Here is a 27001-nt window from a genome sequence, read left to right on the forward strand (position 1 = left end):
TCTCTCTCTCTCTCTCTCTCTCTCTCTCTCTCTCTCTCTCTCTCTCTCTCTCTCTCTCTCTCTCATTCTCTCTTTCTGCTCGTTTTGGCTCGATTTTCTCGCTGAATGCAGGCTGGCGGTGACGACGAGGGTGGGAAATTACTGGAAGCGCGATGGCCGGTCGCACGAGGGTCAGCAACGAATGTGATTTGAAAAATTTTCTCGTTAAATTGCGCAAAAATGCGCGAGACGCCGAACGTGGACAGCAGGGTGGCAGGAGGCGGTGAGCCCGGAGGGTGACAAGGAGGGAGGGAGGGAGGATGAGTGAGCGGGGAGGGCCGGAGAAAGGATATGAGAAGGGGTGAATGTCCGCGCGATGCGGACAATGACGAGCGGGTACCGACTGATTTTAATTATGGAATCTGTGCAGGTGAAACGCTCAATTTTCCCGCCGGCACATGTCCCCCCTCCCTAGCCGCCCTCCCTCGCTTCCTCGTGCGCTTTAACTCTCCCCCTCGTCGCGCTTCTATTTCCAAAGCCCTCTCCCTCCCCATTTCGGTTCCGCTCTTCGACCCTGCGTGCCCCTGCGATTTCAATTTCGCGCCATCTCTCTACTGTCCCCCCCTCCTTCCCCTTGGTCCCCCTCACCGCCCCCTCCTTCCTGATACACCCCCGCTCCCGTGAGCGGTCGCTCTTTAATATCGATTTTCTCTCCAAGGGTCGAAAATATCGCGAGAGTATCGAGTTACGCGCGTCGCACTCGCGAATGTCAAATCTCGTCGTTTGTTCTCCACTTTGCTGGGCTCGACGGGACACGAAAGCGGATACAAATATACGCAGAATGTTCGCTATCGCGGACCGTATTGTTTGTATATTAACGACCATATACCATGCGCGGAATACGTAAGGCAAAAACTTATGCGTCGCTCGGCAAAGATATTGTCATTTTGATCGTCGAGATAAGGGCGTCGCGCGACGAGAAGATATAAAATTGCTCCGAGACGCGACGGTTACACGGTCGCAAAGCTCTCCCTTTTAATTCGACGACGGGTATGGATTTAAGACGATTCGCGAGCAAATTATTTAGTCTGCTGAAGAAGACACGGCTGGTGGGACGTCCCTCCGGTGATTCCGTGCGCTTTAACATCGCGTATTTACACTGAGAGAACAAGCTGGTTGGTCTACTAACTAAAATCACAGTTATTTTTGGCCCTAATCACATACTTGTTAGTTATTATAACACGAAAATGATAGTAATAACATGCACGTTATTATCACTGTTATTATACTACAATTTAATTAAAAAATCGTTTTCTTGGCAATAATTTGTAGTAATTATTCCTCTATGTGATTACACAGTTAAAAATATCAAACATTATTTTCTCAGTGTAACGACACTGGCGCGTCGCATCGCGTCATATCTAACGGTTAATGCATTCCGCGCGCGTTCTTCGTAACTGCAATTTGCGCCGCAGCGAAAATCTCACTCGCAAAAAAAAAGAGGAAAAAAACGTAGCGGCGGAAGTTATTTACGTGAATATTACGCGATCGAGAGAGCCGCGAGCCCGGCCGTGGCGCGTTGCGAAAATGACTCCGCTTTGCATAAAAAACGTTTGGCGCGCTGCGTCGCGTCGGCTTGGGCGCACCAAAACAAAAAAAAACAAGGAAGAGGAAGAGGGAGGAGAGAGGGAAAATTCGCATAAATAAAACGTGTAATAAACGCAGGGGTGAATTATGCGCGCGAGATAGAGCGCGGCGCCTCGTTTGCGAAAACTGACGCGATAGATCCTTCGTGTGGGTGAGAGCGCGCCGTGAAAAATATCCGGCGGAAAAAAGTATATATATATATATATATATATGACGAGAGGTACCTTATCTCGTGCTAGCGGGACGCGCGGGAACGCATGCGGTATGTTTATTGGGATTGATAAGCGGATAATTTGCGTTGCTATCGCGCGATAATACGACCGAGTCCGTAATCGACGGCGGGCAGGCGTCCACTTCACGTGGACGCGGCATCTGCAACGTAATATCGCGCGACAGCGACGGTGTGAGAGAGAATAAATATAAATTGACATTTCGTGTCGGGTTGAGCCGATAAAAACGCCAAATATTCGCGCGGTCTGATCGAATCGGCCGCGCTAATAGCCCGCGTCATGATCGCACGCGATAACTTTACCGACGCGATAAACATTAGGTGATTCGCGGCGAATATAAAATTGATATTTCATGTTGACTCGCGTTATCGTCGCGCGATCGGATAACAACGCGGGGGAATTGTCTCTGAAAAGCGCGAAAGATAATGATTCGAGTCGAGTTTGCGCGAAATCAGAATAAATTCTCCCTCATCGGCTCCTCATCTTTGGTTGATCAGAATACATTGACAGAGAACAGAAAAGTTACACAGAACTCATTATAATAAATTGACAGAGGACAAGATTACATCACAAAAAGATATAATTTCATCTTCGACAGAATCTTCTGAAGTTCTCTGAAATCTTTGCTGAGAGAAAAAATATTTTACCAAACTAAAAGTTTGGAAATATTCATTCGATGCTAATAACATATTTAATGATATATACGTTTTTACATTAAGGAAAAGTTTTTTTTAAATGAAAAAATGTATATTCTCCTAGAATACACCGTTGCTCTTCACAGAAGCAATGTTTGTTCCATTCAAACAAAAAAGAATTCAGACTTAAGTAAATATGTTGTCAGTACCCATCACGCACATAAACATTTCTTTATTCCTCAGATATTTTTCCCTCAGTGTGTTTTCTCCCATAAATAAATTCGTTATACGTTATATCAAATCTAACTTTCTATATTTACTCTCCAACTGTTTGTGTTCACGAAATGCATCAACAGTGATAATAATTGTTATTATTAACTGATTCCGTTTCAGCGAGCTCTCGCTGATTGCAATGCTATACTCATAACTTATAACCACCAGTTACAAGTATAGCATTTCAATGAACAACACATTGATTTTGCTTGAGAAGAGTACCTTCTCAAATTACCAAGAAGATCGCGTGAGCTCGCGTGCGCTCGTTTGCTCGGCGTGTCAATTCCAATTTATGTGATTAGAACTTGTGGCGCGGTAAATTTTACGTTTCCCGACAACTTGCGGTACGCGTGTTATCGCAATGATGAGGAACACGATAGCTGCGCGTCGTGCGCACACGTGCGCTCAACGAAAAGGTAAATGGAGTTTCCGCTGGAGCATCAGCCGGAATCCGCTCGAATCCCCGTTAATAGCGAATACCTTACATATCCGCGTCCGGCCGGACCTGCATACCGGGTGTGCTAATGGAACGGTCACGCAGTTCCCCGATCGATAGCGTCCGGTTAATCGCGACGTGCCGCCTCGCTAATTAACTCCGATCTAGAACGTGTCATCCCGGGAACAGGAAGTTCATCTCTGGCTGCTCTCGCGCCACTTCAACCTTCTCCGTGGCCGGGCGTGTTTGGAATTCGATTTAATTTTCGCGGCGCGAGACAGTTATTAATCCCGGCCAATAGAACTATTATGGCGCGCGAGATGAACTCGCGTCGTCCCTGTCGCGAGCGGCTTTAGTTAATTCGCGCGCTGCGCCAAGATGAAAAACCGACTTGCTGCATCGATCTCGAGATGTGTTGAATCCAGCAGTAGCTCACGCCTCCATTTGGATTACACTACCGCGAGATTATTGTGAAATTTTATGTATCTGGAGGACCGTAGAGAGAAGTCCGGTGAAATTAATTTCAACGCGCGCACTGTCTGCGATCATATTTTAATCGATTCGCCGTTTTGAAGCGAGACGCTCGTCGTACGCGATGTTTCTGTCGACTCGAAATTAAAAGTCCCCGAGCGTTGGCGTTAAAGTGACGATGAAGTACAATAGACGAAATTACAATAAATTGGGGCTGGATTGAAGGGTCATTAGCCTTCAGTCGTGAATGTCGACTGTTCGAAGGGCTCGATTTATCTCGTAGCTTGTCCTCGAAGTGAAAAGAAATCGCGGAGGGCCAGCCTGTCCTAATATCCCTTTAAATGGATTCCCTTTAATCCAATTTGCCGGCTGAGCGATATTAATGGATCGGAATGGCTGGCGTTCGAAGCGGAATAATCCTTAAATATTATCCTTCGCGATATCGCACGTTCTTTCGCCTCGATTTCTCCCACTTTCTTTGACCTGTTCTCTCGAAGTTCTCGCCATTTTTGCTTCACGTAAAATTCCTCCTTGCACGCGGGAAACCAAAATTTTCGACTACCAACGGTGACGTAGGAAAATAAAGTCCTACAATATTATAGTTTGCTCACTTAATTAATTACGATACATTTATAAACTTTACAATATATTAATTCCCTTTTTATCTTTTTATCTCAGAAACTTTTGTTTGTTTACTGATCATATGTCGATGATGTCGACTGGAAATTTTTCTGATAGGTCGTAGACGGAACACACGCGGCCGAAATGGCTGCTCATTCTTTTCCCATTTTTGAAGTCGTTTCACACCCTTCTGTGTATCGGAATGTCTACTTGTGAAAATATACGACCCCATCCCGACGAAGACGAGCGCAAATAAGCGCGAGCCACCCCGCCATTATTCGCGCGTTTGCTCGATGGACCCTACCCCCCGGTACTTCAACAATGCCGCAATCGCAAAGTTTACAATAATATTGTTACGCCAGCATCTGCATGCACCCCATAAATCATCCCCAATTCTTTCCTCATTTGCACCACCCCCTACCGAATTCCCCATTCCGCCCTCGTCGTACGGAGCGCCGTACAAGGACCGATATCGTGTAAATAACTCCATAATGACAGGCCCCTCTACACGGAGTGTAACAAGAAAAAGTAAGCAGAAATCGATAACGGGGACGTGGCGCAGCTTAACGATTCTTTATGTAATAAATTGTTGCGCATTTTTCTTGTGTTTGTAGACATCTAATAAACGATATTTGAATTTGCTACACCGGTATTTTGTTCGAGGAAATATTACCGTTGTTTCGACGAAGTTTGTGCCTTACGTCAGCTTTGTGAGAATGTTGCCACAAATTAGACTCCCACCTTCGCCGGAACAAAGTTCCGGCAGGCAGCGTGTAGTCGAGAAAGATGGCTGACGCTGCGAAGAACCGCGAGAGCAAGTAGTGCGTGCGACACGGTGTAAAAGAGTGGCCCTCATCCACCTCAAAGTCATTCCGTTCCTTTATTATTCCGCTGCATTCTCTTGAGAATCCCGCAGGGAGGCTTGAGAGCTGAGGTCGGGGAGGGATGGAGGATGAACACCCCCTGGAAATTCCTGGAAGGAAGATGGAAATATGAGACAACAGGGTGGCGGCCGAGGGGTTGCGCACTTTGGTGCGCGAGGGTGGCAGGCGAAGAGAAAGAGAGAGAGAGAGAGAGAGAGAGAGAGAGAGAGAGAGAGAGAGAAAGAGAGAAGCAGGGTAGGCGGAAATGGCAGAAAGGTGAAGGCACGGTTGAAGGACGCCAGGACGGCAGAGGGGAAGGGGGAGGGGAAGTTGAAACGTAAACTTTATTCTGGACAGTACAGCTCCGCGCCGCGCGATTCAATTATTTTTGCTCAGTCCCGACGACGCTTCCGGGCAACCCCCTATCCCTTCAACCCTCACCTCTCATCCCCGCGGCGTTCTCTCGCACCCCTTCGTTGCGGTCTGGGTGGCAGACGCTTCTAATTTCGTTATTCCCTCTCGAAGGACCGTCCTGTCTTTTTCTCACTCCTCCCCCTCCCCCCGTGGTTTATTTCCGCGCAAAGCATTCCGCTCATGAGAGCTCCTAACTGGCGTGCTCTTTTGACATACCGGCTGGTATGGCAGCAACATGGGTATTTATTTGCATCAGTCGGATCTCGCGGGAGACGAGCGACATGACGTTTGGAGTTGATGTCGGTTATTGTCCGGATTATTATTATTATTGTTTTATTCGTAATTACGTTGTGATGTTTTATCACGATATTTTAATCGCGCGAGAGGGGCAGCCAGCGGGAAGGCTCACATTGTCCCGTAAATCCATCTGATGGAGGGGCGTGACGGTACCACTTGCGAAATTCGTCCGCTCGCTCGCTCGTTCGCTCGTTCGTTCTTGTCCAACAAAAATATTTAACAAATTTCACGCTACGTTTTCCGCGCAATCTCGTCGACGGAATTCCGCGTCGCGGCGCTGTTTTTTACATGCCGCGGGGAGTGGCCGATGTAAAAGGGCAGGTAGTGGTTGTTGTAACGACCTCCGCGCAGCTCCGCTTCTCCTCCCCGAAAACTGCAATCTCCCGAGGCGGCAAGGAATGCGATTAAGCGTTGATGGCTTCCTAAATGCAAACAACCCCGGAAACCGTAATCACCGGAGACAATCGGTCCCCCCTTTCACTCCTCCTTATCCTCCTCATCTCTCTCTCTCTCTCTCTCTCTCTCTCTCTCTCTCTCTCTCTCTCTATTTCTCTGTACTCCCTTCACTCCTCTTCCTTCTGACGACACGGCGCTGTTTTACAGGCCGAGGGTAGAAATTGAAGGGGTAGGTGTGTCGATTAGCTGGTGCCTCTTAATTTGCGATTAACGCCTGCCGCGATATTCACTTTCGGAATGCAAAATGCTAACGTCGTTGTCGGATCGTCTTTGGTTTTCGTCTCCTAAAATTAATTCCTTTTCCTTTCAACTCCTGCACATTTGTAGCGTAAGCAATTATATAAATATATCTTTTTATCATTTATCTTTGGTTCTTGGAATATTCAGAGCTGTCTTTAATAAGTGAGTTTACAATTCAATATGTTCAAGCTTGAAATACTAAGAAATTAAATATTTTATCTTCAATCTCTTTTCGATCCCGTTAGAGATTATATATGTCCCACAATTAGCTCAAAGATTTTTTTCATGCTGGCATTGTTTAATTTACTTTTCTACATGTAACAAGACGCGCGCGTGCATATATGAAGTACCTCAAAAAAGGAAACAGATAAAGTTTCGTCAGTGTCACATTAATCGTGATGTAATAGAAAAAGTAGAAACATTTCTGAGAAAAATTGGTTACTAGCCAGACATTGGCCAGTTTTTACTAGCTAGGGTTTATTAGACACTAACTGTTCAGAAGCTGAGTAGGAAAATATTGACCAATGTTTCCTGGCCAATTAGAGATTAGGCAAAGAAAATTGATCAGAAAATACTGGGCAGTTTCTATCTAACAAAAACATGAAGAAAATTGGTCAATGTTTTTGGTCAGTTGCTGGTCAAAAACTGGTTATTTTCTCGTCGGGTTGGTTATCTGTGATGTGTAAAAGAAGCGACGAACTTTTCGGCTTTTTAAGTTAGAGTCTCTAAGAGAACACGGGAAAAACAGTTCTCGGTAACCCGCGCGCCATAGCACGGCGTCTCCGAAGGGTCCTTAAATTTAATTGGCCCTCCTGGCGACAAAACGACTCGGAGACGTCTTCGGCAAAAGGAACACGTCGACCTGCCGTTGGTCGCCATCTTGGTCGTTATTGCATGCGATATGCTCGAACGAGCAGAACGTGGCCGGATCGGATCGGCCATAGGGATGGCTGGAATTGGGGGTTGCTGTGGACTTTCTCTCCCTTTTCCCTTCCCCGTGCGCGTCGCTCCGCTGCATTTTCCGACGTGACGGTATCCGACCATGGCGTCGGCATCGACGTCGCTGAGCATTGCGAGTCTTATATTAAAACTACCCCTCGGGATACCGTCGCGAGGGTGGCGTTAGTAAAAGGACATCAACGACACTCGCTGAGAACGTTCCTCGTTTCTAAGAGGGTGCGAGTCGCAGAATGACGAATTTTGGCAATAATGAGGAACGGAGGTACAAATGAGGCAGCGACGATAAGTCTATATACTCGCACCATTGACGGCTCTACATCGTCTTGCATTATTTACGTCTGCTTACACACGTTGTTTACACTACTGGTTCTTTACAGCCAGCGATAAAATATATTTTACTTTGTGTGCGTGATAAAATATTTCCCTTCGTGATAAATTTCTTCGAACGCTCACGTGGCGTGAAATATAATTCAGACATGATCAAGCGAGATGTCTCCCTTCATTTTCGTGATTCTTTGCATGACGCCGCGTAACGAAAGTTCTTTATGCCAGCGTAATTTTCTTTCCCGAGTAAATTCCTTCCCACCACCTAGGGATTAAGCTTCCGTTGATAAACTGGCTCCCCGTACATGCATGCCTCCGCTTCTCAAGCGCAGAAACTTGTGACTTACGCGCGAAACAAACCAACGCGAAGAAAGCAAAAAGAGCGCAAGATACCCGGCCCGCGTTATTGTTACAATTGCGCGAGGGGAGAATAGCAGGAATTAGTTATCAAAAACCGCGCGAGTCTGCGAGAGCCAGCCGGAACTCCATTTTTGGCGGGGGATCCCGATGGAGAAAGAAACGATCCGGCGCAAAAGTCAGGACGCGAAGGTCCATTAATAACCGTCGATAGCTCGCCGTTGGAAACTGTCGGAGAAGTAATTGGAAAAGTTGCAGGCGAAACGACAGTGCTTTTCCATTAATCTACATTAACACCGCGCGAAATCTTGCTGTAGTTCGTCCGCGCCTGTTGCATTTAACGAAGGGACAGCTAAGGGTCCTGGTAAACACCCTCATAAGCAATTAAGCCGCTTAGAAACTCCACCGCTCATTTATTATCTCTGTCCTTTCTAAGCAAGCTCGCAAGCACTCTGATAAACGACGCCCCGGCGCTAAGAAGTCGTCGTCCTTCAAAGCAGCCCCTTAATTGCGCGTTAAGCATTTCGAAGTTCCGCTTAGAGCTTAGAGCGTCGCGTTGCACTACGGTGCTTTCGGAGAATAATTATGATTCGCAACGAGATTTGGAAAAGCCCGACACAAAGGCGGTGTTAACCCACTTTCCAGGAAACTCGGCAGAATTAGTGCCGAAGTGTCGAGGAAACTTAATACCAAATTTTGCGAGGAAGAAGATTATTCGTTTCACTTCGCGACTCGCTTGTTTCGAATCTTGTCACTCGAGCCGTCACACCTTGGAGATTTTAATTTGAACAATCTAACGTTTTCAAAGCGCTCAAATTTATAGATGTTTTATATCTCTGTATTTTTGCATAAATGTCTGCACTGAGATGAAAATACTTGAAAATTTGTAGGCTAAAACACTTTACTTCACAGAGATAGATTTTATATTTCACAAATAAATTTTCAAAGATTTTCCTCTCAGCGCGTGTCTTAAAGTATCCAAAATTTCCGATACTTACATCCACAATATCTGACACTTGAAGCTCGAGACATTTACAATTTTAAATATATAAAGTTTCATCGGACGGACCCGCTTTCGACCGTCTAAAAGTCCGTTTTTGCGCTCGAGTTTACATCGAATGCTTAGGCGAATGTTCCGCACTTCGCTGTCTTGAAACGTGCAAATGTCCGAAAGCCCGAATATCCAATACCAACTGTCCATATCCTCAGATATGGAGACGTCTTGAATTCTCGTCTCACGAGAGCAAGCAGAGGCTTCCGTCGAGCACTGTACACATACACACAAGTATACCGATATCGAGATGTCTCAGAGTCGGGCCGGGTGAGGGACGTTGCGGTAAAGGGTTGATACAGGGCAGTCCGAAGTTTGCCGACAGCTGGGGGAAGACGAGGGATGACCGGCGAACAATAGGGTGCGTCGCCGATGACGAACTCGGCCTGCTTCCAATCCCCGGAGTCGCTCGGGGGTTGCCGGAACAGCCGCAAACAAGGGGGTGGGCGAGTCAGCATTTCCACCGACCCGATCCCGCCGCCGCCATCCCCCTCTCTCACCCTCGTCGACTGTTATGTTCCGAACGGTTTACGCATTCCCGAGCGATGGGGTGCGAGGTGCGGGATATTTCTGCTTACGATTATAACGCGCGTGTTTCGCGATACTGGATATTCGACGTTTTGATAATACACCGCTACTTGCGGCGGGAAGGGAAGGGGCGCGCTGTGTTTGAAGCTTGGAATATTTGCACGGCGTATTACGACAAGAGGCGATTTTCCGCCAAGTGGAAGGAACAATTATACCGACTGCGCAGAAATGAGTTACGCGGAATAATTAATGAAATCGTGGAATTGTGAGATGCTGTGCGTTCTATGAGAATTTTGTCCGTACGGAGAATATTCCAAGTTAATTGTAAACTACGTCGATTAATTAGTGTTCTGCAAACATTTGTTGGATGCCTTATATAAGAAAAATTATCGAAGAACTCCTTTTACGAAGTAAAAATTCCGCAATTAATGGATGGAATAATTAGTGAATGGAATTTTTTTTTTAATGAGAATTTTACGGAAGGAGGAGACATTTTTCCAGACCGCATAAGAGTTTATTCGCTAAACGCCAGGCGAGACAGCGAAAATAATTAACGGTAATTCAAACCGACAGCATGGGAATAGCCGTGCGTTTAAATTTCCTTGCAGACTTTGTTTCGCTAAAAAAAAAAAAGGAGAAAAAGGAAAAACAGTTACAAGGGAAATCGTATTTTTTTTTTTAGTTCACGTATGTCTCGCTGCAGGCTGCAACGAAACATACGCGAAAAATGGCGGCGACAGCTGTCGACGTGCGAGTTTCGATGCCGTCGCAAAATTCTGTATCGTAGAACTCGGATATGAAGCGCGGCCCTCGCGGCGAAATTATTGCCGGGCGAAATCGTGTAACCGACAAATTTCATTACTGTCGTTCTGTTGAATTTTTACAACGGTGATTATAACGAATACAATATGATAATGTGTACGCATACGATAAACTTGTATAATTTGCAGCAGAAATTATAATAAATGGGAGGGGAGAATATGAAATACGCGCGCTTTTTTCCAGGATCCCTGAAGCTTTTAAACCGTCGAAATTTTATTTTCAGTTACTTTTACAACTCTAAAACGCCGAAAAAACCAGAGCGACGCTTTTGCCCTAAAAAAATAGCTCCAAACTGATAAAAAAAAGAAACATATACATATATATTCATGAATTTTCAAACCTTTTAACATTCTGCATACAAAATCTGACGCGGAAAATTGAAAACGCCAATCATCGCAAGAGAGAGAGAGAGAGAGAGAGAGAGAGAGAGAGAGAGAGAGAGAAAGAAAGAGAGAGAAAGAACGACAAGCAAGTGGAATGCAAGTTGTTTCTGGCTTCTCTGATGCGAAACAATGTTTAAATAAAATTTCTCTCGTCAAAGAATCGTGCGTTCAATAGCCCGAAACAATAAATAAAAACCGCTCTTCGGAAACGAGCGTTCTGCTTGAGGTCGAAGGACTGGGATACGTTGATGGCAAGAGGGAGAAAGGCGGGGCAGGGGGAAAAGGTGGAACGAGCTTCAAGAGTGCCATAATTTACGCTCCACTCGTTTCCTCCTCGTGTATACCTAACGTGTACGGATGAAGCATAAATTCACTCGCCATCCCTCCCTTGCCATCCCTTATATTCGCGATCCACCGCCAAGAGGAAACTTAGTGTTTAACCGCGCGAGAAGCGCCGCTGAATTTTCCGTTTTGGGGGATCCCAATAGCGAATGACAAGCGTTCCTTTCGAAACGGATATTAAACAGCGTTGGTCTTAACTCCTCCCTTCCGTCATATTTTCTCGCAAAACATATTTTTCGGAATTTACGAGAAATATAAACGGTATATAATAGCATGTAGTAATATTTAATAGGAGGAAATAATATATCATTAAGGATAACACATATGCGATATAAACATAGTAGTGCGAAATAAGTGGAATTATTCGCGAAATCGTTCGGAGAAATTCGATATTTAATATTTCTAAATTGAACGAAAAAAAAGGATAATAACCTCGAGCGAGATATTTCTGCAGATGTTTCGCGGTTGAGGATAATCCTGAAACCCACAGAGACACATTGTATCCTGTGGCGCTTCGTGAGCCAATAAAATTCTCGCTCGCTCTAATGAAATAACAAACGCGTTTCGAGCACGGCTCGATTCCTCGTGGGTGCGAAAGGAGGTTGCGGGCATAGGGGAATGATCACGGAGGGCAGGCGCGCCCCATAAAGCGACCCCTGCAAACCCTCCCCCCTGCGCGAGTTCGTTCGTACCGAGATACAGCACGTACGGCTCCTTGTCCAAGTAACCGCCCGCACCATCCTGAACCCAGCTCCCTCCTCCGTTTTTCTCCTTTTTCGTCCTTCAAGTCCGTTAGGTAGCGCAAAAGCCCGCTATTTATGAGCGATTCGCCCGCGGGGCTGGAACACACAATTCCCACCGATATACCGTCACACCCTCGCCTTTCTCGCCGCTTCTTCCTCGGACCGTCCCAATTTTTCTGCTCCATAACCTCTAACGAGTGCTGGTCTGAAGAGGGATCGTTTTTCATTGGTAACCACCAGTGGCTCCCCTCGGTTTTCTTATTTTATCGGTGCAATCGCGCCGCTACGGTAGGGGTGGTTCCCGCATGTTTCTCCTTGTCGGAACACGTCCGAAGAAACGCTTCTTTTGAATCGCGCGGTAGAGTCGCGCGGCTCCCGCCGATATTTGCTATTTGCTTGCGTCGAGTTCATTTTCTCGATACAAAGATCGGGCTCGAGATCGGAGCGAAGTAACCGAGGCATTTCTTTGAAACTCCGAGGAAAAGAAGTAAAAATGGAATTGAGAGGAAAGGTACAGGTCGAAATGTACAGGAAAAACGAAGTAATGTTTTTTTTGTAACGCGAAATATCGTTGATAACCTAAGAAAGAGCGATCCTCTCTGATACTCTCTTTTACAATATTAACAAATAATTACCGGTAGAATTATAATTGCAAGAGTCAGCAATGACGTAAGTCTGCAATTAATAACAATTAATTTTTCAGGAGCTGCGGCAGCGTCGCGAGTCTACGTCGACGCTTTATCCCGATTAGCTCGACAAGCTCAGCTGGGAACATGGGGCGGCTCCAAGGATGTGGGTGAGTGTGAAAAACTTAAAATCGATCAGCTCGCATCGCGGGGAGCACGAGCCGTAACTCACCGCAGTCCGTTTCACTAAACCGGGAACGAGAAATGAATAGGGAAACAATGATGAGCCCGTTTACATTTACACCGTACGTTCGCACGATTTATGTCACTGGCGTTATTTAATTTATTTGCCCTCACACATTTTCGAAGGGGATGCGGACTCTTATCGAACTCTCCCCTCAGTACCAAACGCATTGAAAGTGACGTTTCCTTCTCCCACGTCAATCTCACTTCTCGCAGTGTATTCCAATTTTTCTTTTTTCCGGAATATCTTCTCTTTCTGATATTTTTTTACATCCTTTTTATGTGTTTTGATAATCTTACGATGCTTGAAAAATATACGAACATATTACTTCGAAAATATCAGGGGCGTTGTTTCCTAGCTTTCTCTCGATTGATCGAGTTTTAGGATCGCGCTCTTTGATTTATTTCGGCCAAACAAAAGCGCAAATAAAACGGTTGCTCGCTCTCGCGAGACAGCCGGCCAAGTTTTGCATCGCTCCGGAAGCAAGTGAGCTTTTTCGAGGTTTCCAAAGCCAACAAAGCGCGTTTAACCGTTCCCTAAGCTCGAAAGCTTCCAGCCTGAACCTCCCCGACCTTTTCTCCCGAGTCCCGGCGCCGATGAGCGAAAGTTGCTAACAAGATCATTGCAGCGTGATAAGTGTACGTATTAAGTACAGGTCGGCGACCTGCGAACGGAGCTCGCGAGCTCGGCAACCTCTGAAAGCAGACTAAGGCGCGGTCTTAGGAAGCTTTCCAAGTGCCGACGACCGAGCGAACTTTTTATTTGTTCTCGAGGGGGAGACGGAATCCGATCAGAGACGGCTGGATTCTCGACCGCGATTTCGCAGCTTCCCTCAATTGATTATTACTTCTTCCGGTTCTGATCCGCGTTATTTTCGAAATAACGATCTTTCTTATTGCGCCCGCGCATCCTACTCGAAACCTCGTTCGTTTCTTCCTTTTACATCAAACGTCAGAATTGGATCAATAGAAATAATAGGTGACACGCGTGCGCGCGGCACGTCACTTTTTCGTCACTTGACGTCGTTAAACGTGCAATTAAATCGCGCGTAATCTCCTTCGAGTCATATCGTGATTGTCCTTTCGCGGGCGACGACGAGAGATTTCCGCGGAATATTTCGCGCGAATTTGTCCGCGAAGAGATAATTTTTCGCGGGAAAATTTACGGCGAATTGTGCCGCGCGATAATAATACATTAGCATGCGCGCGGCTCGCTGGAGTATCGTCGACGTGGAAACGGGAGATTCAATTAATCGAATTAATAAATTCACCAATCGAGTTATTTGCGACTCGGGGCCGTACGTGCGCTATGAAAATGCTCGTGGCCCTCGCTATTTCGAGCATAATTAATTAGCGCGCCGCCGAATTAGCTATTTTATTTTACAAATAACGCCCGACCCGGGCGCGGAGATGTTGTTTATCGCGTTCGCGCAGCCTGTTGCAATTTGTTATTTAATTGCTCGGACGTTTCCGCCGTCCCATTAATTATTTCACTCCTCGAATCTTCTCCGATTCCTCTTACTACGACGACGGCGAATGAAATTAATTCCCATTCTTTTCGCCGGTGATGATTAAGTTTTCCCTCGTTAAAGGCGCGAGACCTTTTCAGGACGCACAAGTCAAAAGGAAGTTTATGAGTGCTGGCGCGCGACACGTAACGTAAACTGAAACAAATGTAAAAAATGTAAACAAACAGCACGGTTTGTCGGGATAATAGATAATAATACCAGATAGAGTGCTTCGCTTAAAATTAGCGCAGATTTACGCGAAGCCATTGATAATTAGGTATAAAATTACTTGTAATTTTCAATCGTTTATTTGCATAATTCATACAATTCACATCAAATCTTAATATTCATTTTGATACGTTATGTATGTATATGTACATATATATGCAATCAAAATCGATTAATTGTATTATGATTAAATATTTAATTATCAAATGTGCATTATAAACTTGTTGTAGATAACAATTATTGAAATGGATGTTTTCGACGATTACTAAAACAGCACAAACTCGGAGAAATGCAATTTTGAATTTGCTATTTCAATCGTGCATCTTTTTTCTCTTTTCATTCGACACGGAAACACGCTCCATCCGGCATCGTCGAATTGTCCGGCCATTAAATTTATAATGACTGAATTTGCATATTGCATGAGCTTAATCGTAGTACAATCCGGCGATTTCGCCCCGGACACTCGTTGGAAGGGCACAACATTTTTCTTTTTATAATACGCGAAATAGGAAACAACACGCCACGGGATTAAAACGCCGGCGACTGTCTACGCGATGACTCGCAACGAATCATGAAGGGATTAAATGCTAAAATCATCGTTGCAAGATTAATCGGCGCGTTTTTCGACGTCGCGATGCGGAATCGTGAATTAAAATTCCACGGCGGCGTCCACAGCGGTCGGCTTGCAGCGGCGGCGGCGCCATCGGCCGTGTAAACGCGCTTTAATAATAATGTAAACGCGCAACGAATGGGAATTAACGCGCGCTCGCATCGCCGTGAAGCAAGAGAGAGAGAGAGAAAGTAGAGTAGAGAGAGGAGAGAGAGGGAGGGGGAGGGGGAGAGAGAGTGAGAGAGAGGAGAGAGAAGAGAGAGGGAGGGGAGGGGGAGAGAGAGAGTGAGAGAGAAGAGAGAAGAGAGGAGAGAGAGAGAGATAGAGAGATAGATAGAGAGAGAGAAAGATAGAGAGAGAGGGGGGAGGGAGGGGGGAGAGAAGGGCGGAGGGATAGAGGACCTGCTGAAATCCGCCCCTAAATTCCGGCCGCGTTCGTCAGCGTTCGTGAGAGTGAGGGAGGGAGCGAGAGACTGGTAACACGCATAATTGCATAAAATTACGTGGTCCCGTATTATCGGCGTCGCTTTAAACGGGCGCCGATTAACGGGCGACCTTGGCCAGTCCGGTGAATTCGTGAAATTTTGCTAGCGCGCACCTGACTCCTTGTTTCTGTGCGGATAGACCGGCGGCTTCCAGATATTCCCGAACGCGTCAATGTGCGACGATCCTGTTGCAACGCGCGCGCGTTTATAACGGCCGGGCTACGCCTCACGTTTTTAATTATCATTCTCACTGTGTGCCCGTATAAGATAAAAGTACATGCCAATGCTTGGACACTAATAATACCAGCTTTGGACATTCTTATTATTTTAGTTTTTAAATAGGAATATTTTTCACATAGAGAGTGAGAAAGAGAGAAAGAGAGAATGTATGTATAGATATTGTATAGTTAAAATATATATTATATAGTATATATTATATGATATATTATATTACAAAAAATTATATATTGTATAGCAAAAATTAAATGCTCATATTTACAGACCAAAAAATACGATATCCAGAATTAGATACCAGTGTTATTGATATTCAATATTGGTATTTTTACTTCATATCAAATGATTTATGGAAAAAAAAAGTTTGGTTAGATAAACCAATTTGTGAAGCCTGAACGACTGAGAAATTTCAGTTGAAGTTATCAGAGTTCTGATATCAGAGTTCTGTCCAAATTATCCAGATTTCTAGAAACTCAAACGGAATTCTACTAATTTCAATCGTAATTTTCTGCCTTGCTCACATTTTATCAGAAATTTCGTTAATCCAACCAAACATTATAAAAATTTAGTCTGAATTATCCAGATGCTTGATTAAGTTAGGCAGAATTCTTGAATCACTTATATTTAGTTGGATGAAATTAGTTCATCCAACTAAATTTTTCGTTCCTTGATGAAAGGAGGATCCGATGATCACGCAACACGCTACACACTTCGAGAAAATCAATTATGAGAGGTCAGCCAAGATTTTGATCGTGCTCGATAATACACGTAAAATTTCATCTCCCATCCAAGCTGGGATATCCAGCAGCCCCATCTCGCACTTATTATCCGCTTTTCGCGCGCCGGCTGTCGAGAGCGCAGTTCTTCCTGCAACTTTAATTCCGCGCCGGAAGTCTTCGCCGTGAGCGGCGTCGAGGAGTGCTCCGCAAACAGCGAGTCGAACAAACATCTCGTTAAACGCCTTCTTATCCTTCCCGCACGTCTTCACGATTATACATCGCGCGTCTCTCAAAACGGTGTTTCCGTCGGTGTGCTCGGAAAAAGGACTGGCGGCCTTATAATTAGTGCGCGGTATGTGCGACTGGACTTGCAATCTCAAAGGGCCTGAGGATTACGCGATAACACGTGACCCTCAGATACACGGATATAATAATGTATAAAATTTTTCATGAAAACTGCGCCGTGGAACGTTCCGACACATTTTCCACCGCGAGTTGTCGTGTTTCGGCGAAATTTTCCAGACGGATTTCGCGCACGTGAACGTTTCTACAGACGGCGGGAGGAAATCATCGCGGAAACGCATCGGTCTCGACCTTCGCGCGATTACGTCGATGGATATTCGCGCAGGAAGCACGGCCGACACTCGGGGAAATCTGTTTTCCTTAACTCTCCTCCCGCCTGCCGCCCGCCTGCCTGCCCTTAGCTCCTTTCCTAAACCGCCCTCTTATTCAGCCGCGAAAAGGGGGCCCGCGAAAATTCGCGGCTTACGATGTTAGCGCGAGGTGAAATGAAAATGCGACAGCGAAATTGCCAATATCGTCACCCCAGATTTTCCCCGCTCTCGCCTACTTTCTCTCCCGTCTTCCCTCCCGTCCTTACGACAGCGGAAGATCGAGGGGTTTTGGTCGAGTTTTCCTTCTCGTCCGGAAGTTAGTCGGATATGGCGGGGTGACACGGAAATTTCACGGCGCGAAATTTCTAGACATAATTTCGCTATGATAATTATGTTTTGTAATAACCTGCGATAATGTATAGGGTGCCTGACAATTATTGACCCACCCGTTATGTGTAGATAGAACTCGTCGAGTTGAACACGAAATTCCTCCACTATTTCGCAAATAACCGCGTAAAATTTGGAATTATTAATTAAGGGAGATCAACCAGTGACCGTGAATTATCACACGTGATACCGTGGACTATCTGTGATGCCGACACGTTTACCGCTGTGTATATTATGTTGAACCGAACAAAAAGGTCGTCTGCCACTTTGCAAATGACTACGTAGATTTTTAGTTGTTAATTACTATCTTTATTTTATATAAGGAATCTATTTGAGTCATCGGTTTAATGGGGTTTGGGATTTTAATAAAATAAAATATATATTTAAAAAATTGGGACTCATGGATCGGTCTAAGTATGGAAAGTTGATTCTCCGCGTACGATAATCGAAGAAAAATTTCGATACGTGTGTTTAACATACTGGACAATTTTATCCTCCCACAATCATATTAATATTAAAAAGTAATATTAGTATTTAATAGCACTAAGATATCCGTGCTTGCTCCTTATGTGCCGTTACATATCTCACTATTAGTTTATCTATTCAAGGAGCTTTCTATTATTTCGGTTTATCTTTATTTTAGTTATTAATGCTAATTACCGCACTATTGTATAAAATCATTCAGCTGTGTATTTCGTATTTGTAAATGCAAAATCACAGTTCATCTATGGTATCGCGCGCGATCATATTCATCAATTTTCTTTAATTAATAACTCAAAACTTTACTAGATATTAATCGTCGAATGTCTACAATATTAGTCGCTTATGTAATTAAAGACAATCTTTTTTCAATTGGGAAAGATAGATAAGTCTCCCTCCAATTGGTCCTTTACATTTCATTTTGCCAATCGGCGCGATCTGACGAGTAGCGCGACCTCGCGTTTAGTCAGCCGCAACTGATAGTAGTACGCTGTCAACGTCAGTCGGACAAACACAGCGGGTAGAAGGTGACAGAAAAAGGCAAGCGCAGACGGCCATGAATTTCGCAATGAAATACTGAGGGCTGTTTCAACAGACGAATCGAGAAAGAGAAATAAGTTTATAGAAATTCACACATTAATTATCTTCGAAACAATGTTAATTAGAAATCGGAGAATAGATTTCGAGACGATATATTGCGCGAAATAAAAAGAGTGAGCGAACATTATAATTATTAATGGTAATGATAACACTACATATATAAACACAGAGCATAACAATATGAATACTTTGTTTTTCAATTAGCAATACGATGCGCGGAGGTGTAAATTAATCTTAACAAATTAGACTCCTCCAAGCATATGTAGCATTAGCTCACGGCGATCTACCTCTTCATCGACTTTCGCAACATTTTCGCGAAAAGTCTTCGTGTAAAATTATAAATTCCTGCGAAACTAATGACGCGCGACAATTAACGCGCGCAATTACCGCGGTTAGCGTAAAAATCCGATCGAGATTGCTTCTCTCTCGTTCGCGTAATCGTCGCGTCTCGCGCGTGCTATTGCTTTCCGAATTTTCCAAAGTATAATAATACCCCCGCGCGCGCGCGGCGGATACGGCGCGTGTCGGTCGTACAATGCTCGAGGGGTGGTTCGCGGCGGAGCGAGCCAGACACACACGGGGGTAGATAGGGACAGCGCGAGACAGGCGGTGGAAGCGGACGCATCGAGGCGGATGCTTCACGCGTCAAGAACAGAGAGAGCGTGTCTACGCACTACGAAGCGTGCGGAGCGGCGGTATAACCGGGCGGGAGACAGGGAAAATGCACGAGCCGTGAAGGATATCGGACCGTTCCTTGCAGCTGGCACGTTCCTCCGGTGTGGCTTGGCGCGCGCGCGAGAGGTCCTCGTCGAGGTGAGGTGAAGCGAGGCGAGGCGATTCGAGTCGAGTCGTGTCGAGTCGAGTCGAGTCGAGTCTAGGGAAACGCTATCTCCCTCTTAATTGCGTCTGGTCGGCGCATCGCGCGATATAATGGAACACACAAGCCCGGACCGGTCTGCTCCGCGTGATAAGGGATGCTGCTCTGCCACCGCCGCTCCTCACCCTCCCTTTGTCCCGTGCTCCTTTTCCTCCCGCCGCTCACCCCAACCCTCGCGAGCGAGCAAACGGGTTCGTTTGTTCCATAGCGACGCGCAATTATTGTTGCATTTGAATATTGGCCCGGATGCGTACGCCACGGCGGCGTCCGTCGGTCGCTGCCGGTCTTGTTGTCGGGAACACACGCGTGCTGCGAAATGAAGAGTGAACAGAGAGCTGCAGCTCTGCGGCTGAGAGGCTGCGAGACACTGCGTAACACTCGACGCGAATGAAAAGCCGAATGAGAAGCAGCGGCTGCTCGACCCGCGACTCTTCGCTCGCTCAACCGGTGACCCTCGTTCAAACCGAGCGAACTGCTTTTTCGCATCTCCTCGCAAACTCGTTGAATTCATGGGACTATATGTTTCAAGTGTCTGCACTTTCTGTATTCCTGAGATTGTCCTATTCTCCTCGGCATCCTTAAACTCTTTACACGGAGAGAATATGTAGTAGTTTTTTTTTTCATAAAAGTTCCTTTCAATTTTACTCTCTTGTTCTCAGTAGCCAACGAATAGACTGTCGGTGAGGTCTGTTTTGCTAGGCAATATAGTAAATTTCGCTAGGAACGTAGCACATTTCTTAATAGCATATTTCAATTCTTAAAGTCTAATTAGCACATAGAAAACGCAGGGATAGTGATTTATTGCAAAATGTCAATTTATTCCTCGACTATACAAAAAATCCTATTTATTTTATATATATATATATTTTTTTTAAGTAATTTTTCTTATAAAATTTTCTCTCCATGTATATTTCCCGAGCGTGTATACCGAGTTTCCACAGCTTATCCACATCTTTCCAATTTCCGACGAGTTTTCGTTATGCGTTTCTTTAATTTCTCCGTCGCTTGTGTGCTCGTGAAATTTTTTGCTCGCCAAGCAAAATATGTAAACTCGAGCACGTCTCGTAGCCGTTTCGCTTATCCTTTAAGCGAGCACGACTCCTCGTACGTTCTTCCGTTTTGCTCTTCTCGCTCTTCTTCGTTTCTTCCGGCGCTATCTTCTTAACGTTTCTCTTCGGGACTCACCACGTGTCGCCACGAGCGCTATTCGGTTGGCACGTGGGTTTTTATAGAACGACGAACGTGTGCTGCACACAGACGCGCTGGGCGGGCTTACTTTGTCGTTCTTGTACTCGTCCTCGTCATCTTCTTCTTCTTCTTCTTCTTCGCCGTCGTCCCCCGAATTGTCCGGCTTGCCTGTAACGTCGTTTCGACGAAAGTGGCCACTTTGCCGCAGACACGCTCACAGTTACATGCAATGCAGTTACAACGCCCCAAGTCCGTACCGAAATTCTAGGCGAAACTTGAATCGTTAGCGCTTCCAGCGACTTTGTTCGGCGAACCCGTTTCCACCCTTCTTTGCCACCGCCGTCGCCGAATTTTCCCCCGCGTTCGTTGCGTATGTTCCGTGCTATTAACGTAACAACAAATATAATCGCGACGAAATTGAGGCTCTTCGCTGCGCACGGGAACGGAATCAAGAATTTTTCAAAAACAGCCTCACTTTTCTCCTCGTGACAACATCGAAACAATTATTCAGCGACAAGTAGCGAAAGACAGGAGAGATTAAATCGCAATTTCGAGGGAACGCGGAATACAAGGGCATTTTTTGGTTACAATTCATTGTTATCATGTGAAACGACGTTTTCACTAAGAGAGGGTCGTTTTGAGAGATAAATAATACGAGGAGAGGAAGGAGAAGAAGCCGCGGCGGAGGAAAAAAATGGAGCCGAGTTTGCGAAAACGCGACGTTGGGCACGGAAGAACGAACTTTTCTCATATAGTTTTGAAGTTCACAGACGAAAGGGTTGAAACAGTCGCTGTACGGATCCATAAATCACCGGGTGAGGCAGCAATCCCCTCCCCTCTCCCCTACACGGCGGCATCGAGCGAGCTCGTTGAAAGAACGTGACATGACGGTCTTAATGAAAGCAGCAATTAAGTAGGCGAGCGCGATCGACCAAGTTCCGCGGCCCACCCCCTCGTGTAGCATACCATAGCCGAGCAAATTACACGACGATGGCAATTAATAAAGCCCGGTAATGGCGTTCGTGGTTGTATCGCGGCTTCCCCCTTTTCCCTCCGCGTGCAATCTCATCGTCGTTAATCACTTTAACGAGTGCTTTTGTTAACGCCATCGCGCGATAAGAAACCGTTAAAAAGGACTGAGCCGCGAATATAAATTATAACGAACGCCATCGGGCCCATATTGCGTTATCGTGCGAATCGCGACAACGTCATCCGGCGCATATTTCCTGGGAGATTGTAAAGAAGGTTTTGTGCGAATCGCGACTCCGTCTTGCGGATTTTCGGACTGAGGAATTCGATGCCTTCGACACGATCGAAGTTACAATTCCGTGCGATTCATTCGCTTCGCTGAGTATTGAAGGCGACAATCCCCATTATGGGTCTAATTCCGGTTCAAGCTTGATTCACTAACGCATTAAAAGAATACGTTATGATTAAAACACGGGCAAAATTCTTTTATATTCTCTTCAGTTCTTTTATTATATTATAATTGTATTCTAAGGCTACATTCATAAGCATCGATATTTGAGAAAAAATCCAGAATGTCATTTGGGCTGATTGACTATTTAGATTTGCAAAATTAGGTAGATTGTGTGCGATTGTACGTTATTCTATACAAAATAAAATAAATGTAAATATGGACATTAATAATATGAAATTAAATATCGTATAATTCGTTACACGGGCGCGAGATATTTGCTGAGCCATAATTGGGACTTACGCACAACCTCCCCAATTACTTTCTTTTAAATAGAAAATTAATGAACAAATTTAAAGTATAATAATTTTGCCACAGACTGTAATGTCACAAACTATAATGTTTGTCGCTTATACTTAGTATCAACAGTTGCTCGTAATACTCGACCGACGAATTTCTGTAAATGAGCGAAGGCAACTCCAGCCTTAAATGACTCGTAATCGCGATACCTGAGCGGATTTCACTTTTTCCTCGCGACGTGCATCGTGTACAGCCTCTCGGCGTCCTTCGATAATCGTCGCACAAAGTCGACATCGCCCGTGGTAAAGGGTTAAACGGCGGAGGCGAAGAGAGAAGACGCTGGCTCGAGTCCTAATCAAAGCCGGAAACGTCCTTGTGCTCTCCGAGTATCCGGTGCAAGTGTTCTCTCTACGCGGGCGGCGCGGGGAAGCGTTTCATTACGCGAGATTGCATCGTGTTTCGCAAGCTCGGCGAGAGAAACGAGCGAAGATGTGAGGGAGCGAGCGAGCGAGCGAGCGGGCTCGTCGTATCAACGCATTTGAAATGGAAATGCACTCGAAGATTCCCGTGACACTCCCCGCGCCGCTTTATATCTACGCGCTGCAGTCAACGCTCGTAGAGAGCCTCGCAACCCCCATCGTTGTCGTCATCGTCGTCGTCGTCGTCGTCGCGACCGACACCCCTTTTGTTTCGTAACTCGACTCGACGAGACTCGCGCGCATCTACGAACATGATCCCGCCACCGTATCGCGTGTTCCTTTCCGTGGAAGTGACATACAAAAATGCAAATGTTAGTCTATGCACCCCTCGCCTATCCCGCGGGATGCTTTAAAAATACGCGGGATGCTTTAAAAATACGCGGTTTCGTATATTTTGAACTTTACACTCAAAGCTGCGGCGCCACGGGGATCACCTCGGAGGACAACCTCGTGGACAAACATTCGAAAACGACAGATTGCAGCTCGTTTCACGCTGCTGTCAAGCCTAATATGACGAATCCTTAAATTAGCTAAATTCTTACTCTATTGAAAAAAATATCGGACGCTGCGGTATCGCATATTTCCATCGCTCCCCTGGAAGGACGCTTTGATGCTTCGATGTGTCCGGATGTTGTTCCGGATGTTCCTAATGTGTCCGGATGTGGTCCGGATGTTGTTCCTGATGTTGCCGGAACTTTCGAAAAATGGCGCTACAAATTCGTGAAACTTTAAATTCCCGATACCACGAATCTCCACAGACTTTAAATTCTGCGAAACTTTAAGCTTCTGCGAGTTCGCGGAAGAAAGAGAGGGAGAGAGAGAGAGAAAGAGAGAGGAAGTGTTTCTCTCTCTCTTTCGATGTTCTATCCTCCCATAAATATGCATCGCGCCACACCCCTTTCCGTGTTCGATTGTTTCTTTTTTTCTATACTTTGACCCTGCGCGATGTTTATGGCTCCTTTCATTATTCAGGCGTGCCGTAACGTTTTCATATTTAAAGCCCCACTTTCCGCGAATTCGTAGCGCTGTGTAACTGCCGCTAATATTGAACCACGACTCGCGCGGGGAGTTGCAGCTTCTCGGGGTCCCACGGTGGCCGAAATAAATTGTACGTCTAATTGGAAAGGCGAAGAATGACGGGATGTGCTACGTAAATACCGTCACCGTAGCGAGGGATGCTGCGCTGCAGCGGGGATGTTTACTTTGTAACGGTGCACGCGATATCTCGGCGGCGTTATTAAATTGCTCGTATTTGCATGACGGCGCCAAGCCGAGCTGAAGATCTAACGACGGGAGTTACGAGTTCGCTTAAAGCGAAGACGGAAAGACGAAGAAGTCGACGACGGACAGCGGGGAGGGGAGCGCAAGAAGAAAATGAGAAGGGTAATAAAAGGATGTCATTTAATTTAGCGATTCACCCGGATTCGCCACTTTGCCTGGTCTGCCTCCCTCTCTCTTGTGCCGCATCTCCTAGACCACCCCTCTCGCAGACGCATTTATCCGAACCGAGAGGCCAATTACGACTGTTTTCGCTCGTCCTCGCGAAAGCCCGACGTCTTTATTCATTCCGGACGGGCGCGAGCTCTTTGTGCCTTAAGTAGAACCGCGAACCTCTAAGCCAGCAAAAGCAACTCGCGTTCAACGCTAAATGCAGTCGCGTTATCTCGAGTCTGACAATTCCGGCGTGCGAGTCGCGATCGTCCTTCCGCCGACAGTCGCAGTCTGGATTCCTAAAACGTCTCTGAACGTCGAGCCGCTGGCAAATTTCGAACTTGCAGGCGATAAGATAAAAGTACCGGTATCTAAACGCTAGCAACACAGGTATTTAACTCTGGACATATTTATTGTTTTGATTTTTAAATACGAGTATTTTTAAATTGTAATTAATAATGTAGAATATATATATTTTTTTCTTTTTATATAAATATTGTATAAGTAAATATATATATGTATATATTTTTTTTAATAATAAACTATAACCGGCTCTGGGAAATTCAAATTAATAACAACAATAGTAAGGACAATAAGAGCCAAAAATGTAGGTTTTAAGCGCTAACAGTTACAAATAAATTTATTTACCTTTCGAGGTCGGCAAATCATAAAATAAAGTCTTGGTTGATTTATGTAACTGTTGGCGCTTAAAATCTGCATTTTTGGCTCTTATTGTCCTTACTATTGTTGTTATTAATTTATATATATTCTATATTGAAAATTTGAATATTTGTATTTAAAGACCAAAATAAGAATGTCCAGAGTTAGATATCAGTGTTATTAATGACATTGGTACTTTCTTATCTTGAAAGTGTCTCATACACTTTAGATTTTGTGACGTTCGAGTTCTCGGGATTCCCGCGACATTGAAACGTTGCAATTTTGCAGCCTTGCGAGATCGAATATATGGAACGTGGAAGTGTTTTTTTTAGCTTTGCGCTTCGAGGTGTTTTAAACCTCTTCAACACAAGTCATCGAAGCTTTGGAACTATGATTTTCCGGATCCTTGGAACTCGAGACCCAGATTCTGCAGTGCCGCTTGATTTTCATAATACTAAGTCCGCGAAACTTTTAATTCCGAAACTTGCGGCTCTTACAGCTCCGGGCTTTTGAGTTATGGCTTGTTACAACTTGGAGTTTTTATCGAATTGCGGACTGTCGGAACTCGGCGCGGGGTTTCAAACACCGGTAGATGTAATTACGCGCGCCACGAGCGGATTCCTATTCGCGAACGGTCGCGTCATTTCCGGCAGGGCGCGAACCTCGCGTTTTAATCGGACTTACTTTAATTTGCTCTGCGAAACGAGTGTGCGCTGCCAATAATGTTCCGATTGCATTTGATCTCGCTTTAAAGCGGGTGTCGAAGATTGGTGTTTGCACGACGTGGATCGGTCATGCTCTCCATCTTTCAGCAGAAAAAAAAGTCGCGCGATAATAAATGCTTGCACATTGAATATATTTAACGAAACATATTTTCAAAAAACGCACGCAACGCTCGGTTTAAGTATCCATCAAGTTACGTCATGACTATATCGAAATTTTTATTGGTATTCTAATTTTTTATGTAGAATATCGCACATATATCATGCAAGAAAAGTACCATATATGTTAGAATTCTTCTTGACACTCCGGTATATCGCGTACACTTTTGTAATATATGATCCAATGGGAGGTGGTCAAATCTCCTCTCCACATTTCCACGAAAGATTCGCGAAGCGCTCGTCTCGCTTAATTCTCCAGCAAGGTTTCTTTCATCTCTTCGAGATGCTCACGACGAAACGACTATTCATGCGAGAATATTCGAGGCGACGTACACGTCCCCGCACTTTGACGATCGATCGATCTTAGCCCGTAACCCCCACGACCCGTCTCCCCTTCCCCCTGCCTTACCGAAAGATTTATTGGCCTCGAATACGAAACCTTCCTGTGAAAATTCCTTGCTGGCGGAATTCCGCGCGTTTCGAAAACTCGTAATGAGAATAATTCCGCGTATTTAATTGCGCGAGTAGAACAGCGCGATTTCTCGCATTTAATTATTCGAATGTCTAATTCTCCCTACTTGGAGACCTCAGCTTTCGAGAGGAAGCTTTTGGAGACCAGAAAGGTCTGATCCCTCTGAATCTAATATTTCACGGGTATATGAGAGGTTCCGAGAATTCTAATTTCCCTTACATTCATATTCATATTTCCAAAAGAGATTCGATAAGTTTGAGGAACCTGAAGCTTCGCGAATCTCGGATACTCGAGAGAAAGCCTCTGAAGTATCAAGGATCTACAATTCCATGGATTTAAAATTTCAATGGCGCCCTAAACTTCAAAGAACCACGCCCTTAATGCGAACATCTGTTCGTACTTATGATCTTATTAAATTACATCGAACTGAGAAATCCTTGCCGAACGTTAAGCCCCTGAAAGAGTGTTCGGCGTGCGCGTGAGATCCGAA

The 27001-nt window shown here is 45.2% G+C and overlaps 1 protein-coding gene across 3 annotated transcripts in view; it reads left to right on the plus strand.

Annotated features, from left to right (window-relative positions):
• LOC116845428 (E3 ubiquitin-protein ligase RBBP6) overlaps nt 1-27001 on the plus strand; it is a 102744-nt gene that overhangs the window by 40769 nt on the left and 34974 nt on the right. For all 3 annotated transcript variants that reach the window (XM_032818095.1, XM_032818094.1, XM_032818096.1), the window contains one exon: nt 12776-12868. In XM_032818095.1, the coding sequence (XP_032673986.1) occupies nt 12776-12868 (93 nt within the window). The remainder of the gene's footprint in view (nt 1-12775; nt 12869-27001) is intronic.

This window comes from Odontomachus brunneus, unplaced genomic scaffold (assembly GCF_010583005.1).
Source record: "Odontomachus brunneus isolate Ranch 3 - 2012 unplaced genomic scaffold, Obru_v1 Obru_scaffold_052, whole genome shotgun sequence".
NCBI classification, from domain to species: Eukaryota; Metazoa; Arthropoda; class Insecta; order Hymenoptera; family Formicidae; genus Odontomachus; species Odontomachus brunneus.